General features: G+C 34.5%; 1 protein-coding gene across 1 annotated transcript in view; it reads right to left on the bottom strand.

The window, feature by feature from the left end:
* The window catches only part of MDGA2 (MAM domain containing glycosylphosphatidylinositol anchor 2), an 862,553-nt gene that overhangs the window by 104,650 nt on the left and 742,239 nt on the right, over positions 1–15,664 (bottom strand). The window contains exon 9 of the mRNA XM_037016589.2: positions 8,330–8,599. Within this exon, the coding sequence (XP_036872484.2) occupies positions 8,330–8,599 (270 nt within the window). The remainder of the gene's footprint in view (positions 1–8,329; positions 8,600–15,664) is intronic.

Genomic DNA, 15,664 nt, shown 5'->3' with positions numbered 1-15,664 from the left:
TTATATTTGTTTTTATTTGGTCTTTGATCCATTGATTATTTATGTGCATGTTGTTAAGCCTCCATGTGTATGTGGGCTTTTTTGTTTTCTTTGTATGATTTATTTCTAGTTTGATTCCTGTGTGTTCTGAGATTGTTGGCACAATTTCAATCTTTCTGAATTTATTGAGGCTCTTTTTGTGACCTATTATGTCATCTATTCTGTGAAATGTTCCACGTGAACTTGAGAAGAATGTGTATTCTGATGCTTTTAGGTGGCGTGTCTGTAGATGTCTGTTAGGTCCATCGGTTCTAATGTGTTGTTCAGTGCCTCTGTCTCCTTATTCATTTACTGTCTGGTTGATCTGTCCTTTGGAGTGAGCGGTGTATTGAAGTCTCCTGAAATGAATGCATTGCATTATATTTCCATCTTTAATTGTGTTAGTAATTGCTTCATATATGTAGGTGCTCTTATGTTGGGTGCACAGATACTTATAACAATTATAACCTCTTGTTGGATCAACCCCTTTATCATTACGTAATGTCCTTCTTTCTCTTGTTACTTCCTTTGTTTTGAAATCTATTTTGTCTCATACAAGTAATGCAACTCCTGCTTTTTTCTCCCTATGCTTTGCATGAGATATCTTTTCCCATTCCTTCACTTTTAGTCTGTGTATGTCTTTGGGTTTGAAGTGAGTCTCTTGTAGGCAGCATATAAATGGGTCTTGTTTTTTTTATCCATTCAGTGACTTTATGTGTTTTGATTGGTGCATTCAGACCATTTACATTTAGGATGATTATTGATAGATATATACTTATTGCCATTGTATGCTTTAGATTCATGGTTACCAAAGGTTCAAGGGCAGCTTCTTTACTATATAACACTCTAACTTAACTCCCTTATTGTGCTATTTCAAACACAACCTAAAGTTTCTTTTTTTTCCTTCTTTTTCTTCCTCCTACACTCATTAAATATTAGGTTTCATATTCTGTTCTCTTTGTAAATCCCTTGACTAACATTGTGGGTAGTTGACTTACTTTTGTGTTTGCTTAGTAATTAATTGGTCTACTTCCTTTATTGTGGTTTTATTACCTCTGGTGACAGTTATTTACCCTTAGGAGCACTTCCATCTAGAGCAGTCCCTTTAAAATACACTGTAGAGATGGTTTGTGGGAGGTAAATTACCTCAACTTTTGCTTATCTGGGAATTGTTTAATCCCTGCTTCAAAATTAAATTGTAATCTTGCCAGACAGAGTGTTCTTGTTTGGAGTCCCTTCTATTTCACTGCATTATGTATATCATGCCACTCCTTTCTGGTTTGTAAAGTTTCTGCTGAGAAGTCTGATGATAGCCTGATGGGTTTTCCTTTGTAGGTGATCCTTTTTCTCTCTCTAGCTGCTTTTAATAGTGTGTCCTTATCCTTGATCTTTGCCATTTTAATAATTATATGTCTTGGTGTTGTCTTCCTTGGGTCCATTGTGTTAGGAGATCTGTGGATCTCCATGGCCTAAGAGACTATCTCCTTCCCAAGATTGGGGAAGTTTTCAACAATTACCTCCTCAAAGACACTTTATATCCCTTTTTGTCTCTCTTATTCTTCTGGTACCTCTATAATGTGAATATTTTTCTGCTTGGATTGGTCACACAGTTCTCTCAATATTCTTTCATTCCTAGAAATCCTTTTTTCTCTCTGTTCCTCAGCTTCTATGTATTCCTTTTCCCTAATTTAGCTTTCATTTACCATCTCCTCTACTCTATCTAATCTTCTTTTAAGTCCCTCCATTGTTATGTTTTCTTTCAGAAATTCAATTCTTGAATATTTGTGTCTCATTCTTGAATTCCTCCCTGAGTTCTTGAATATTTTTCTGTAGCTCTGTCATCATGTTTATGGTTTTTATTTGATTGTTATGATTGTTATAATTATTATTATTTCATGAAGATTCATGCATTCATTTTCACTTGACCTTCTTTCTGGTGTTTGCAGGATTTGGGGTTAAATCAGATTCTTCTGATGTTTTATATTTGTAGGTGGCACTCTCTAGAGCCCAGAAGGTCTGCTCTCTGGAGCTGCTGGTGGTGATGCCTGTTGGGACAAAAGAGGGCTTTCCTGCTTCCTGGCTGCAGTGCCTGTCTCCATTGTGAGGGCCAGAGGGCCAAGTGCACAGGTAGATGTCTCTATGAATTGTGCTTGTAGTTACCATAGGTGGGGCCATCCTCTGGCTGACTTGTGGCAATGGTGGGGGCAGACAGTTTGTGAGCTGATGCCGGCTGGGGGGAAGGCCCAGCAGGGTGCATATCACAGTGGGGGTCCTTGTAACTGTGTAGCAAGCCAAGGGGATGGAGCACCTGAAGCTCCTAAAAGTTCCCAACCTGCTGTTCAGAGTGCACTGGGATAATTTTGTCCACCTGTCCTTTCTCCTGAGCAGCAAGCTCTGTGCAGTCCTTGCCCCTTTAGCATCCCTCTCGCTGTTAGGAAGTCTCTCAGACTGCCCACTTTTCTCTTGTCCCAGAGCAGCCAGATGTGGATCCCTATTTGCCACAAGTGGCTGGAATCTCATTGTCTCCCAGTATTCCACCTGCTTTTACTTCCCAAGTCCACTAATCTCCAGAGCATCATGTAATGTAAGTTCATGCTCCCAGAGCAGATCTCCGGGGCTCGGTGTTCAGCAGTCCTAGGCCTCCACTTCGTCCCCACTCTGTTTCTCTTCCTCCCTCCAGTGAGCTGGGGTGGGGGAAGAGTTTGGGTCCTCCCAGATCATGGCTTTGGTACTTTACCTTTTTCCTTGAGGTCTGCTGTTTTCCCCAGGTGTAGGCAGTCTGCCACAGTCTTCTTTCCTGTTGCTCTTTCAGGATTAGATGTATTTGCTATGTTTTCATATTATATGTGGTTTTGGGAGGATGTTTCTGTCTCATATCTCACACCACCATCTTTAAGCCTCTCTCCAGTTCACTTGCTCTTACTTCTGATGTTGATTTTTCCACAACCTTATGGTGCCCATTTTTAGACATTCATAAGAAACAAGTATCTAGCTGAATAGCACAAATATCCATTGTCAGAGAATAAAATATATTTTTATATGATCTCTATACAATTCAATCCAACATTAGAAAAGAGGAATAAAATATTTTGATTTGGAGTCAAATCTTTTTTGGTAATGATTTCTCCTCTTTACTCCCAAGAAGTAAGTAATACTAGAGTCCTCCAACACCCTGTTTTAGGCAATATTACAGCTAGCTGTTACTTTGAATTCCTTTACATTCATTGGGTGATAATGTGTACTGCCTTTTACAAAAATGTCTTACTCTTGCCTTATTTGTTTCCTAGGATCTGTCTGGTTATGTGTCTTATCTGCTGTTGCTGAACATGTAGAAAATAGTAGTGCCAATATGTCAATCTGAATATAAGTACAATTCAAGTATAAAGATTTACAAAGCAGAGATAAAATAGTCACAGGCAAATATTTGCTTGGAAAAACCCTCTTTACCATGTTATTGAATGTCATTAAACTATGAAGGATTTCTTTATATATTGCTACAGATACAGAAGATACAAAGATACCTACATGTGTAGGTATATTTAAAAAAGAAATCCAAGTGGCAAGTACTTCTGGCAGACATACCGTAAGGTAACTCTCAATGATTCCAAAGTAACTGAATTCCATGTGTTATTGTGTCACTGTGAAAGGAATTTGAAGGGAAGGAAGGAGACTTTGATGAGATGTTACCTCATTAATTATGTTACATTGTATAAGATCCCATCTCAGCTTATTAGAGGTAGAGATTCTTCTTGTTGGCTTGATGAAGCGCCGTTTTGGAAAAGCCCACATGATAAGGAATTACAGGTGGTCTCTAGGACCTGCAGACATCTTCTAGGACATGAGAGTGGCCTTCAGCCAATAATGAGAAAAATGCTAGGGGCCTCTATTATGCAACCATAAGGATATTAATTCTGTCAATAACTTTAATAAGTATGGGAGTGATTCACCTACTTATCTGAAATTGGCCCCCAGATAAGAACATCCAAGCCAATACTTTGCTCACAGCCTTGTGAGACCCCATACAGAGGATCTAGCTAAGTCATGACTGGACTCCTGACCTACAGAATTTATGAGATAATAAAGGTGTGCTGTTTTAAGATTCTAAGTTTGAGATAATTGGTTATGTAGCAATAAGTGCCTAACACAGTACCCTCAATTCCATTGCTTATCAATAAAATATTTTAAGAGTTTATTACTCAAATTATTATTGTCTTTTAAAAATATTTTAACATGCTAATGGTCATGGTTCCTGAAAAGTGCTGTGACAATCAGTCATGGTGTTAAACATTAGAGATATAAAAATCGTAGATCCTAGATTTTCTTTGACAATCTCAACTTAATTACACTGCCCTATTTTCCATAAATGCAATTAAAAATATATATGAGAAAGGGTGGCTTAATCTTCGTAGAATAAAACTGATATCCACAGGCTTTACTGCAGGTAGCAATATGATTAAGTTGTCTCGGTGAAATACAGTAGAAGGGGTGTCTAAAACTATTGGATGGATCCTTAAAAAAAGAGGGAATATGCTGCAATGTAGAAGTAATGGCTGGAACTTAATAGCCATTAGGGCTATGAGAAGCACCATCTATTAATGACGGTTGAGCAATAAGATGGAAGAAGCCGGAATCCCTGAGAACTTTGTGAAAGAGAGCCATTATGTCAATTTCTGAAATGGTACTTTGAGCCTTAGTCTGAGTGAAGTGACTTTACCTTGTTTAAATTATGATTACTTGAAGTTTTACCTATACTTTCAGATGCTTGACAAATATTGGTATATATATTTAATTTGTGATCCTAAAATAATATATGCCTAAACATCTTTATTTGGCAAAGGTCAACATACTTCTGGTAAAGGCATACAAAAATGTCACCATAACTCTAGTAGAGGTATTTACAAAGTGCTAGTATTTCAGAATAAAGTAACATAGAAACATAGGTGCAGAATCCTTAAAAAATCTGAAGTGATCTGTGGGAAGAAGCATTATCTAATTTGACTGGAGTAGAGAGAGACGATGCTATATATTTTCTTTGGGGTATTAATGAGTGGTTAGAAAATTCATGACAATGAGTTTGCATATCACCTGTAGGCCATGAAGAGCACCGTTGTTTCTAAGAGAAAGATACATATTCTAGAAAAATAAATCTCAGCAGTGTGGAAAAGGATTGAAAGAAAAAGCTGAAAATTCAGATATCAAATAAAAGTCTGCCATAAAATAAGAGCATAAAAGGGGAAATAGGAATTTTAAAAAATTATTGATTCAGAATACTATGCAAATATAAAACTGACAAGACTTAGAAGCTGACACGATATGGAAAAAATTCTGGGAAAGAATATTTATTGTTCTATTTCTTTTTCCTTGCTTAAATTATGATTACTTGAAGTTTTACTTATACTTTCAGATGCTTGAAAAATATTGACATATATACTTAACTTGTGAAAGCTGTGAAAGCGGTGAAAGCTTGTGATTACAAGATTGTCTAATCTAGTACCTGGCAATTAGTAGGTACACAGTAAATGTTAAATATTTTCTAGATTGCAAAAATTTCATCAGTAAAGAGACAATACATATTGATTGTTTTATGCTCCATTATAATTTGTAGTTATTCAATAAAAGTTTTTATAGAAAACATATCTACTGTTACCTGTTGAAAAGGACACCATCCCTTTAATATTTTTCATTGAAAATACTGTAAAATTGTCTCCTTGATAAAATTCTTAAGTTATTTTCAAGTCTCAGTATGTATAATTGTGTATAAATACTTTCTAGAACTTGTAAAAGTTCTCCCATCGGAAAACAAGATAAATGGTGTTCTTAAACCACAAAGAGAACTATGCTGAAACTCATCATAACAAAATTAGTAAATAAAATAAATCAAAATACACAGTATTTTGTAGAATTATAGTTAATATTCTCTAACATGACTGTATTATAAAGTTGGCTGGTCATTGTTTCCAAAATACCTTTGTTTATTTCTTTTCTTTTACAGGAAAATATTCTCACACCCTCTCTAACTTCTTAGTAAACACAGTCTCTTTCTCCCATCTTCATACACCCATACACATCACATACAAAATACAAATGGGGAAAACAGGTCTGAACTTTTGGGCTCTCCTGGGAGCTAAAGTATAGATGTGAGGTTTGTGATTGTCCTTTCATTCAATGTGTACCTTTTAATGTATAGTGAGATCAAACCCACTTTTGGGTAATAGTGTAACATTCATGAATGGAAAAGAGATCTTTAATTTCATAATATAGTTGTGGCAACAAAAATGTAAAATTTTCTTAGTTTGGGTCTCAAGAAGTACACAGAATCATTTTCTAAGATGTGTTTTGTGGGCAAAGGATATAGACATAAAGAATATATATATCCTTGCATATATTATATTCTCTAGCTCTCTGTATATCTTTAAGGGGTTTTGAATTATGAGAATACATAAGGATTAATAATTCTGATATGTTTTAGTAGAAGAAGTAAATGGCAATTTTAAGTTTCTTCCAGATATCTTATTCTATAGAATCATTGATTTCTTTATATATTTTCCTGGATTACACTGTGCTTTGAATGTAATCATTACCTTTGCTCTTCTTCAGCACTATATCAGATTGTATGTGGATATCTTGACCTGAAGATTGAAAAGTACACACTGAAGACTAATGTATTGGGCTATTTCTTCTCCTTGTTATATGGACAACCCATAACAAGTTTACTCCTTTATGGAGTTACTGCAATCTACTTACTGCACCCCAAGGATCTCAAATGGATAAAATGGAGCTAGTGTTTCTTCTTGTCTCAGCTTGTCTTCTAGTTAAAAAAAAATAGGATTTGGATCACATAAGAGAGACCAAATGAAAATCTTGCAGAGGCAGCATGTTCTAAACCAGCCTAGAGTTAGAAAACAATGCCACCAAAAGAAAATTAGAATGTGTGTAAGTCCCAAAGGTTGAAGAAAAGGATTTAATTAATTTTATGACATATATTTGTTTTTGGTGTTAATGAAAGAAAGCAAGGTGCTATGTTTGTACCCGTATGTGAAAAACAATTGTCTTTGAACATTTTCTATTCCTTTGAGACAATAATATAAACAAGGAATCAAAGTACACATTCCATTCAAATTGCCCCCATGGAGAAATAGACTGCATTCTCTTTCCCTTATAAATATTCCTAGAGATAAAAGTTGCAGTTAGATTACCATTGTAGTAGTATTATCCAATACTTAATTTTGTTTTAATAGTTTAGTTTAAAAATCTAAGTAGAAAAGTTTTAAGTTCAACTTAATATTTATAAAAGGGATTGAAAACCAAGAGGTAGAAAGACCCAGCAGAAAGGACACCTTCATTCTTTGGTCAATTATATCTAATCTACTTAGTAGTACATTTCAGGAAGTAAAAATGTCTCAAGGTGATTAATATTTAAAGTTATAAGCACATATTGATAAGAATTTTTATTACCTATGAACAAGTTTTCATTAAGTCTCATACATTTTAATCCTAATGTTTACTATTGCTTTTCAGATAATACAGTGTCTAGCTTCTTCCTTTACTAGTATAAATACTCCAACTATTATAACTAACTTCATCTAGAGCAAAATAGTAATGTAAAAGAATATATTCTTTAATGTATGCCTAATCTCTAGCTCAAAAAATAATGCACTTATTTTAGTGTATAGATTATAAACATAATTTAAATAAATACCTAAGATTTAATGCACTTAATATTTCTTGTAATACATTAAAAGTAATGGCACCAAAAAGTATTGATATTTCTCCCCAATTCATCATATGTCAGATACAATTTTATTGTTTTTTTCTTTGAATATTTGTGAGCCTATCCTAAGCCAAGAACAAAATGGAGATTTCATCATACATTAAGAGGAAGTAAATAAATAAGACAAAAAAAATAAAGTACTCATTCTGCTATTAAGAAAACCAAAGCAGGTGCTGGTTCACAAGGGATTTTATACTTTCAGAAGAAAATACATTTTAATACTTGCAATTTGATCTAAAAAAAGCTTAAGATTTGTCACATTAAAACTGAAACACTCAAAATAACCAACCTCATCACCAAATCTACTTGAGTACATATAAACTTCTGTTTAGTTTTATAGGAACATAAACTATCTTATCTACTAGACCTTTACCAAAGTAGACATGTCATGAAAATAAATGAGTAGCTCTAACTAGAACAGTCAAGCTCTTCATAGTATACTCCATGGATTTGCAAAATGCTTTCATTCTTATATTGACACAAGTCTAAGATACCTTGATCTAAAAAAAAATTTATACAGCAAAATATTTGGAATCTTACCTGTAACAAGAAAGCTGCATCTCCCGGCTCCGGCTTCATTTATGATGCTACAATTATAAACCCCATAGTTCTCATTGGAAAGACTCTTCACTGGATACTCCGTGTACTCTTGAGAGTCAAACTGACCCGTCCGTAATAATTTGTTGCCCAAACGCCACTCATAGGTCAGCACCCGTATTGGATAGGCTCTCAGGACCCGGCAGCTCATAGTGACACTTCGGTCTTGTCCTTGACGGATTTCTAGGAATGCTGGTTCCACAGCAGGAGGATCTGTGGAAAAGATGTTAGAACAGGTAAAATATCTTGCTTGCAATGAGCCAGTGGATCTTACTGTGAGAAACTATTTATAAGAATACAATCAACAACAGGGAAGGAGTATAAGGGGTAGGTGTTGAACAAACATATTTAGGACCAGGAATGTCAGCTTGGGATGGGAAATGTGATTTGGAGTGTGGGCAGTGAACGAGACTCACTGCTTCAAAAAAACACTTGCAGGTGAAACTGGCAGTTTACTTTTTCTTTCTAGCTGCTTCCCAGAAAAATATTGTCATGACTATGTTTGTTTATACTGTCAGTAACCAAATGATGTTCTGAGTACAAAATCCAGTCTTCAAACTACCATTAAGACCTTGTAGCAGACAAAACCATTGGTTCAAGTAATGAATTCTAATTATTCCCCTGTGAAATTCAGTCTTCAGGTTTCTGGGTAGCCATTATTTAATAAAATAGGTAACACAAGTACATAAATGAATTTATTTTCCAAATATTTGGTCTGAACTTAGATTCACTGCAAGTCATAATATTCATGTGTAAACTTCAAGCAAATGGCAAATTATGCTACAGTTAGATGTGGTTTTCATCTCACTGTAATGATTCTTTTATCTTGATTAATTGTGATTTTTTCCCCATATAATTAAAACTTGCTATGTTAGGTAACTAAGCTTTTTATTTTTGATGGGAAGATTTCTAAACAGTGTTTCAATTTTTTTTTCCTCTTTATTAAGAGTAGGCAATATATAGTACTTTACTTAATGACTCCCGATGATCATAATAAATAATAATTATTTCCTGTGTGCTAATAATGAGATTAGTCAAGGAAACTGTATCTGACCACTAATAAATTCACCACATAACACAGTTACACACTTTACTAGATAAGTATGGCACCATCTTGAGTGGTACAGTATAAAACCTGTACAACTCTATGTGGCATCCCTTTCATCAAGATACACAAAGACTTAGGACTGCCACACCAAGTATGCCATCCAATATTCTTTACATGCTATTCCATCTACTTTTTATACTATTGTTCTTCCCTTTCACTGCTAATCTGTTGATTGGATCCTCTTGTTTTTTTCAACGAATATGTTTAAACTATTCTATGAATTCTAATTATCATAATATTATCTGTGAATTTAATTTTTTGAATTCTCCCTATATAATGCTAAGTATAAAAAAAATGAATGAGAGAAAAGAAGTTCTGTCTACATGTAGTTTATGGTTTAGCATAAGAGCAGACATTTAAATAGCTAATTTATAAAACTGAAGGATAAACAACAATTCTAGGATAGAAAGTAAAAAATTGAATAACACTATGAGGATTGACCAGGCAAGGCCTCCCAAGGATGTTGATACATAGGCTGTGTCTTCCAGGATACATGGAAAATGGTCAGTTGGGTTAGCAATAAGAGAGGGCATTACAGGTAGGGGCATTAGTATATGCAAAGGTAGGGATGAGACAGACAGGAAGGGATGTGCAGCAAAGTATAAATGAATATAGCTGGTGCACAAAAAGTGCATGAGGGATTGGGAGGAAATAAAGATGGAAAGAAAGATAGAAACTCTATTTAATGATACTTGAAGGTCAAGTTACTGAGTTTGGATTTTTGTACTGAGTGTCTCTTAATACCAGTTGGTATTGAGGGTCTTTGAAAATTTTTTAAAGAAAGCTTTATACTGAATTAACCAATCTTTTAAAAGGAATATTGTAGGAGATGGGAGGAGCATGAACCTCAAGGGAAGAGAACATAACGTCATTGGTGGCAGTCCGAACTAAAGTAATGTCAGTGGGGCCACAAATGATGTCTTGGACAATGAGTGGAAAATGGTGTCAGTGATGAAGACAGCAAATAAAGGGAGGGGTAGTTTGAAGTATAGTGGACCGAAGTTGTGCGCCTGTTAGTTACACAGTAGGGATACCTGCTAGGCAAGTGCTTCTTCATTTCCAAAAATATTATTTTTCACATGGACCACAACAAATGTCCTGCAATAGCTTTCTAAGGGGCCAATGTGCTGCTTTTTTTGACCTTCTCTCATTTTTCTAAGATTGGCCATATTTTCTTTTACAAGGAAAGTCAACTGTTGTTACTCTCCTGCTTAGAACACTGGATTGACACATCTCTGTTTGTGAAGCAGGCGTACAAGGTCCTGTAAGTGCTGGCTCTGGCCTTATTCTCAACCATTCTCATTTGGATTATTATGTTTTAGAAGTCTAGGTTTTTTATTGCTGTATACTAAGCCCTTTCTGGACTCTGGACCCCTGACTTTGTTCTGTTTCTTTTATACTTTCCATGGCTTCTGATTCTTACCTTTTAGCTTCAACCTCTTTAGAAAGTCTGCCCTTGATTACCAGTTAGTAAAACATCTCTCCTACTATTAATGATGCAATATAGCTATCATTGTATTTATAACCCACATAACACCACCATTTGTTCTATCTTATTTATGCAAGTTCCATTATGAAGCAACTCCCAGCCATTGGTTCATCCCCTACATCCATCAAGTACCTAGCATTAGAGTTAGTGCCAAAACATTACTGATAGAATAAATGAATGCATAGATGCACAGATGAATGAATCATGGAAAAGAATAAAGATGTCCACAATATCTTTCCATCAAGATCTGGGTTCTATGTCTGCTCTTAAATCTGGGTAGGCTCTGTGATCACTTTAACCAATAGAATATAGCAGAAATGACCCTGTATCAATTCCTGGGCCCAGGTCACAGTAGTTTCACTTCCTATCTCTTGAAATACTCACTCTGGGAGTCCTAATCATGTAACAAACTCAACTACCCTGTACCATGTGAAGAGGTCTTGAGAGTATATAGAGAAGGAAACTGCAGACCCCAGACTTCTAGCAATCCACACCAAGGTTCCAGGCATGTGAACTTATCTTGGACCATCCATACTAGACAAGCCACCTGCAAAATACTGGCAAGTACCCCAGAAAATACCACAACCTACAGGAAGCAGAAGAATAGCCCACCTATCTGAGCTCTGCTCAAATTCTTGACTCACTAGAGATTAGATAATTAGATACAATAAAATTTGATTATATTGAGCTTCTAGGTATTAGAGTAGTTTGTTACACAGCAAAAGGTAAGTGATACAGATGGCATTTAGTCTTCAGAATTCAGCAGTTTAATATTATGAGTGGAGACTCAAAAGTGAAGCAAAAGGACAAGTGGACAGGGCAATAATTTAAGTGACTGACTATGGACTTCTAGCTGGTTCTGGAAGGAAATAAATTCAGGAGGAAACTAATGGGGTAAGAAATTCAATAGCATTAGTAAGACAACTCAGAAACCTGAAAAGCCAATACACCGATAATGATGGAGTCAGGAAGCCAAAAAGTTGCAGTTGATAAATAAAATTCTGTTGGAATTTAATATTTCAGAGGTAGAGAAATTTGGAGTGATTACAAGATCAGAGATATGGCCATTGGATGAAATGCTGAAGCAGAGTGGAGACTAATGATACCAGAGTCAACACACTTAGGTTAAGTGATATACACTTACTCTCAAGATGTATTTGTAGTTGTCTAACAAAATAAAGTATTTGCAATTACTTATCTTGTTAAAAATTTTTTTAAATGTCAGAGGTTATAAATGTAATTAATTACACCTAACAGGGAAATATCCTAAAATACAAATTTACTTTTTTCCTCTGAATGATTTTCTGTGAGAATTCTGAGTGTATATGACCTATTAGAGTTTTTTCAAATAATGGATTCTTTAAATTCTCACTATATATGTGTGTCATTCATCTAAACCTAGAAGATTCAGTCCTCTCAATTATTAATGGCTGATAAACACAATAGTGTTGGGTTAAACCTTTTCAAGCACACTGTGTTTCATAAAGTTTAATTGAGGCTGAGTTGGAAAGCATCCCTAAAGGGAAGTAATCCTTAATGCAATATAGGAGACTGTCCAAACTACTTGGATTCCAAAGTAGTTCCTTAACCTCAAAAGAAACTAGAAAATGTGAAACCAAATACACTAATTATAATCCAATCAAATTTGCCTGTGGAAAACTTCTCCTGTGATATCAATTTTATTTTAAGCATACTAGCTATTAATGAGTTCAGCATTTCATTCTTTGGAATACTCAGAAGGGTAAACCTCTGCAGTTTCGATTTAATGGTACAGTGTGAAGACTTTGAATTTGATGAAAGAAAGCTTCAGGTGTCAAAAAGTTAAGAGTTCATTATTCTGACAGAATCAGTTTTTCATGGTGTAAGAGTTATTCAGTATGCTTTATTATGAAATATTGAAATATTTAATTTTAAGGAACTGAACTAAAAAATTGTGAGAAAAATGTCCACTCAGGTATGAAATGCTGAAAAATAGCATTGCTTAAGAGAAAAAAAAAACAGGTTTCCTTATTTTGTTCAATTAAATAAAAATAATTTAAAAAATAGACCATTATGTATACCAAATATACTCACTTACATTAAAAATCTGTGGTTCAAAAGTTTGTCAAACTATCTCCCTACATATATCCTGAGAATGATAATAATAAAAATAATAATTGTGTTTGTTGATATTGAATATTTACTAAGTGCTAGGTATTGTTTTAATATATTCATGTAGTTTATCTGTCTGTTATAGCAAGTCATTTTATAGAAGAACACATTGAAACACAAAGTTAAGCAAACTCACCAGCTAAAAAGTAGCAGAAGATGCAGACAAGACAATCTGCTTCCAGAATATACACACCTGATACCAACCAATGCTTCATTGTTTCCAATGACAAATATTACCAATGTTTCATGATGTAGCTCTCTCCCTCAAAGAGGATTTTGAAAACCTTGCCCTATTGGTTATTTAAAATTATCAATTAAAATAGACATTGCTGTATTCACACCATCAATTAGAATTCACAAACTTGAATATGTCAAAAATGGAAATCATATTTAGTGGAAACCATAAAAGTATTGCAACAAAACTGCTAGGTTAAAGGAAGATGTTAATGATGGATTTCAAATCGGATTCAAATTGCAGTTTATATAGCAATGTACTTCGCATTAAATGAAGTTCTATATAACTCATATCCATATGAGTGCGTGTAGAAGATTAGATGTCTGGAGGTTAGGGTGTAACCTTTTAAAATCATTCAGGATTTTCATTGCAATAAAGTTATTAAGTAAAAGTGCTCAAAATTAATTAAGATCTTAGCATTTTCTGTTCTTGTGCCTACTTGTTCCAGATGTCTGACAACTGATCCAAATGGGGATATTCTAATGTTTAAATCCATATACAAATATCTAATTTGGAAAAAAGAATGCATGAAAACACCATGTTAAAAATATGTGCTAGTGTTTTCCTTTTAATGAGGGAATCAGAAACAGGTTGATAAGCTTTTTTAACATTGTGTATGAAAAAATCTTGGCCTCTACTTCTTTAAAACAATCGCCAGATTCTGATGAGCATCAGGTCTGTAGGTAAAGCAACAGTTTTGATTTAAAAAATAATAAAAGATATAAATAAATAAGAAAAAGCCTTCAAACCAAAATTAAAAACATTAATATAACTCATTTTTACAAGGGAGTGTGAGAGACTATGGACTATGGATGTTAAATATGCATATGGCTATCTTTAGTTTACTTATAGTTAAAAACGAAAAGTACTCACTTATAGTTAAATAAGAGGATAACTTCAGTGTATGATCCTAATTATTTAACTCTTAGGAGAACATTGCTAAACATGTACACATTAGGGTCATTTCTTCTCAAGCCAATTCTTCTCAATATCTGCTTAATAAAACACTTCTCTGATTTTTGTTATTCTTTGTTTAAAGAGATCTGGGGAAATTGTGCTATAATAATAAAAAGACCCAATACTCAGATGAGAAAACCCAGGAGTTGGAAAGTTAACAAATTAAAATCTTCCACAGTCCAATAAAAATAATGAAACTGCTACACTTAGTGTATGACAACCTTTTTCTGTGTTGAGGGGGAGGGGGCAGGGGACTGGTGTGTATCTTTCTCTCAAGTCTTTCCATGGTCTTACAATTACAGTTGACCCCTGAATACCATGGGTATGAACTTCGCAAGTCCACTTATATGGGGATTTTCTCAATAAATTTCATTATTAAAAATTTTTTTGGAGATTTGTGACAATTTGCCTAAACATTTTCTTTTCCCTAGCTTACTCTATTGTAGGAATACAGTATATAATATATGTAATATATAAAACGTGTTAATTGACTTTGTTATTGGTAAGGCTCCTGGTTAACAGTAGGCTATTAATAGTTAATTTTTGGGGGAATCAAAAGTTATATGTGGATTTTCTACTGCTTAGAGCATTAGCACCCCACCTGTACCCACTGTGTTGTTCAAGGGTCAACTGCATATCCATGTCAGTGGTAAGGAAACTGAAATTCAAAGAGATTAATGTGAGTAACCTGTTTATTGCCACTGAGGAACATCAAATATATATGAACCCAAGCTATGTAACTCTCAAAATAGCCATTTTTAAAGATCTAAATATAAGACTCAAAATCATAAAACTCCTAGATGAAAACAAAAGTAATAAACTCTTGAACATCACCATTAGTAATTTTTTTTATGGATATGTCTATCTGGGCAAGAGAAACAAAAGCAAAAATAAACAAGTGGGACTATATCAAACTAAGAAGCTTCCACACAGCAAAGGATACCATCAACAAAATGAAAAAGCAACCTATGGATGGGAGAGTATATTTACAAATGATATATCTGATTAATGGTTACTATCCAAAATATGCAAAGAATTCATACAACTCAATACCAAAAAAAAAACTCCACAAATAATCTGATTTGAAAATGGGCAAAAGACCTGAACAGACATTTTTTGGAAAAAGACATGCAGATGACCAACAGACACATGAAAAGATGTTCCACATCATTAATCATTATGGAAATGCAAGTCAAAACCATAATAAGATATCACCTCACACCAGTTATGATGGCCAACATCGAAAAGACTAAGAACAACAAATGCTGGTGAGGATGTGGAGAAAGGGGAACCCTCCTACACTGCTGGTAGGAATATAAATTGGTGCAGCCTCTGTTG

Source organism: Manis javanica, chromosome 8 (genome assembly GCF_040802235.1).
Source record: "Manis javanica isolate MJ-LG chromosome 8, MJ_LKY, whole genome shotgun sequence".
Classification (NCBI taxonomy): domain Eukaryota; kingdom Metazoa; phylum Chordata; class Mammalia; order Pholidota; family Manidae; genus Manis; species Manis javanica.
Note: the sequence above shows the minus strand (reverse complement) of the source record. Positions and strands in the feature narration are given on the sequence as shown.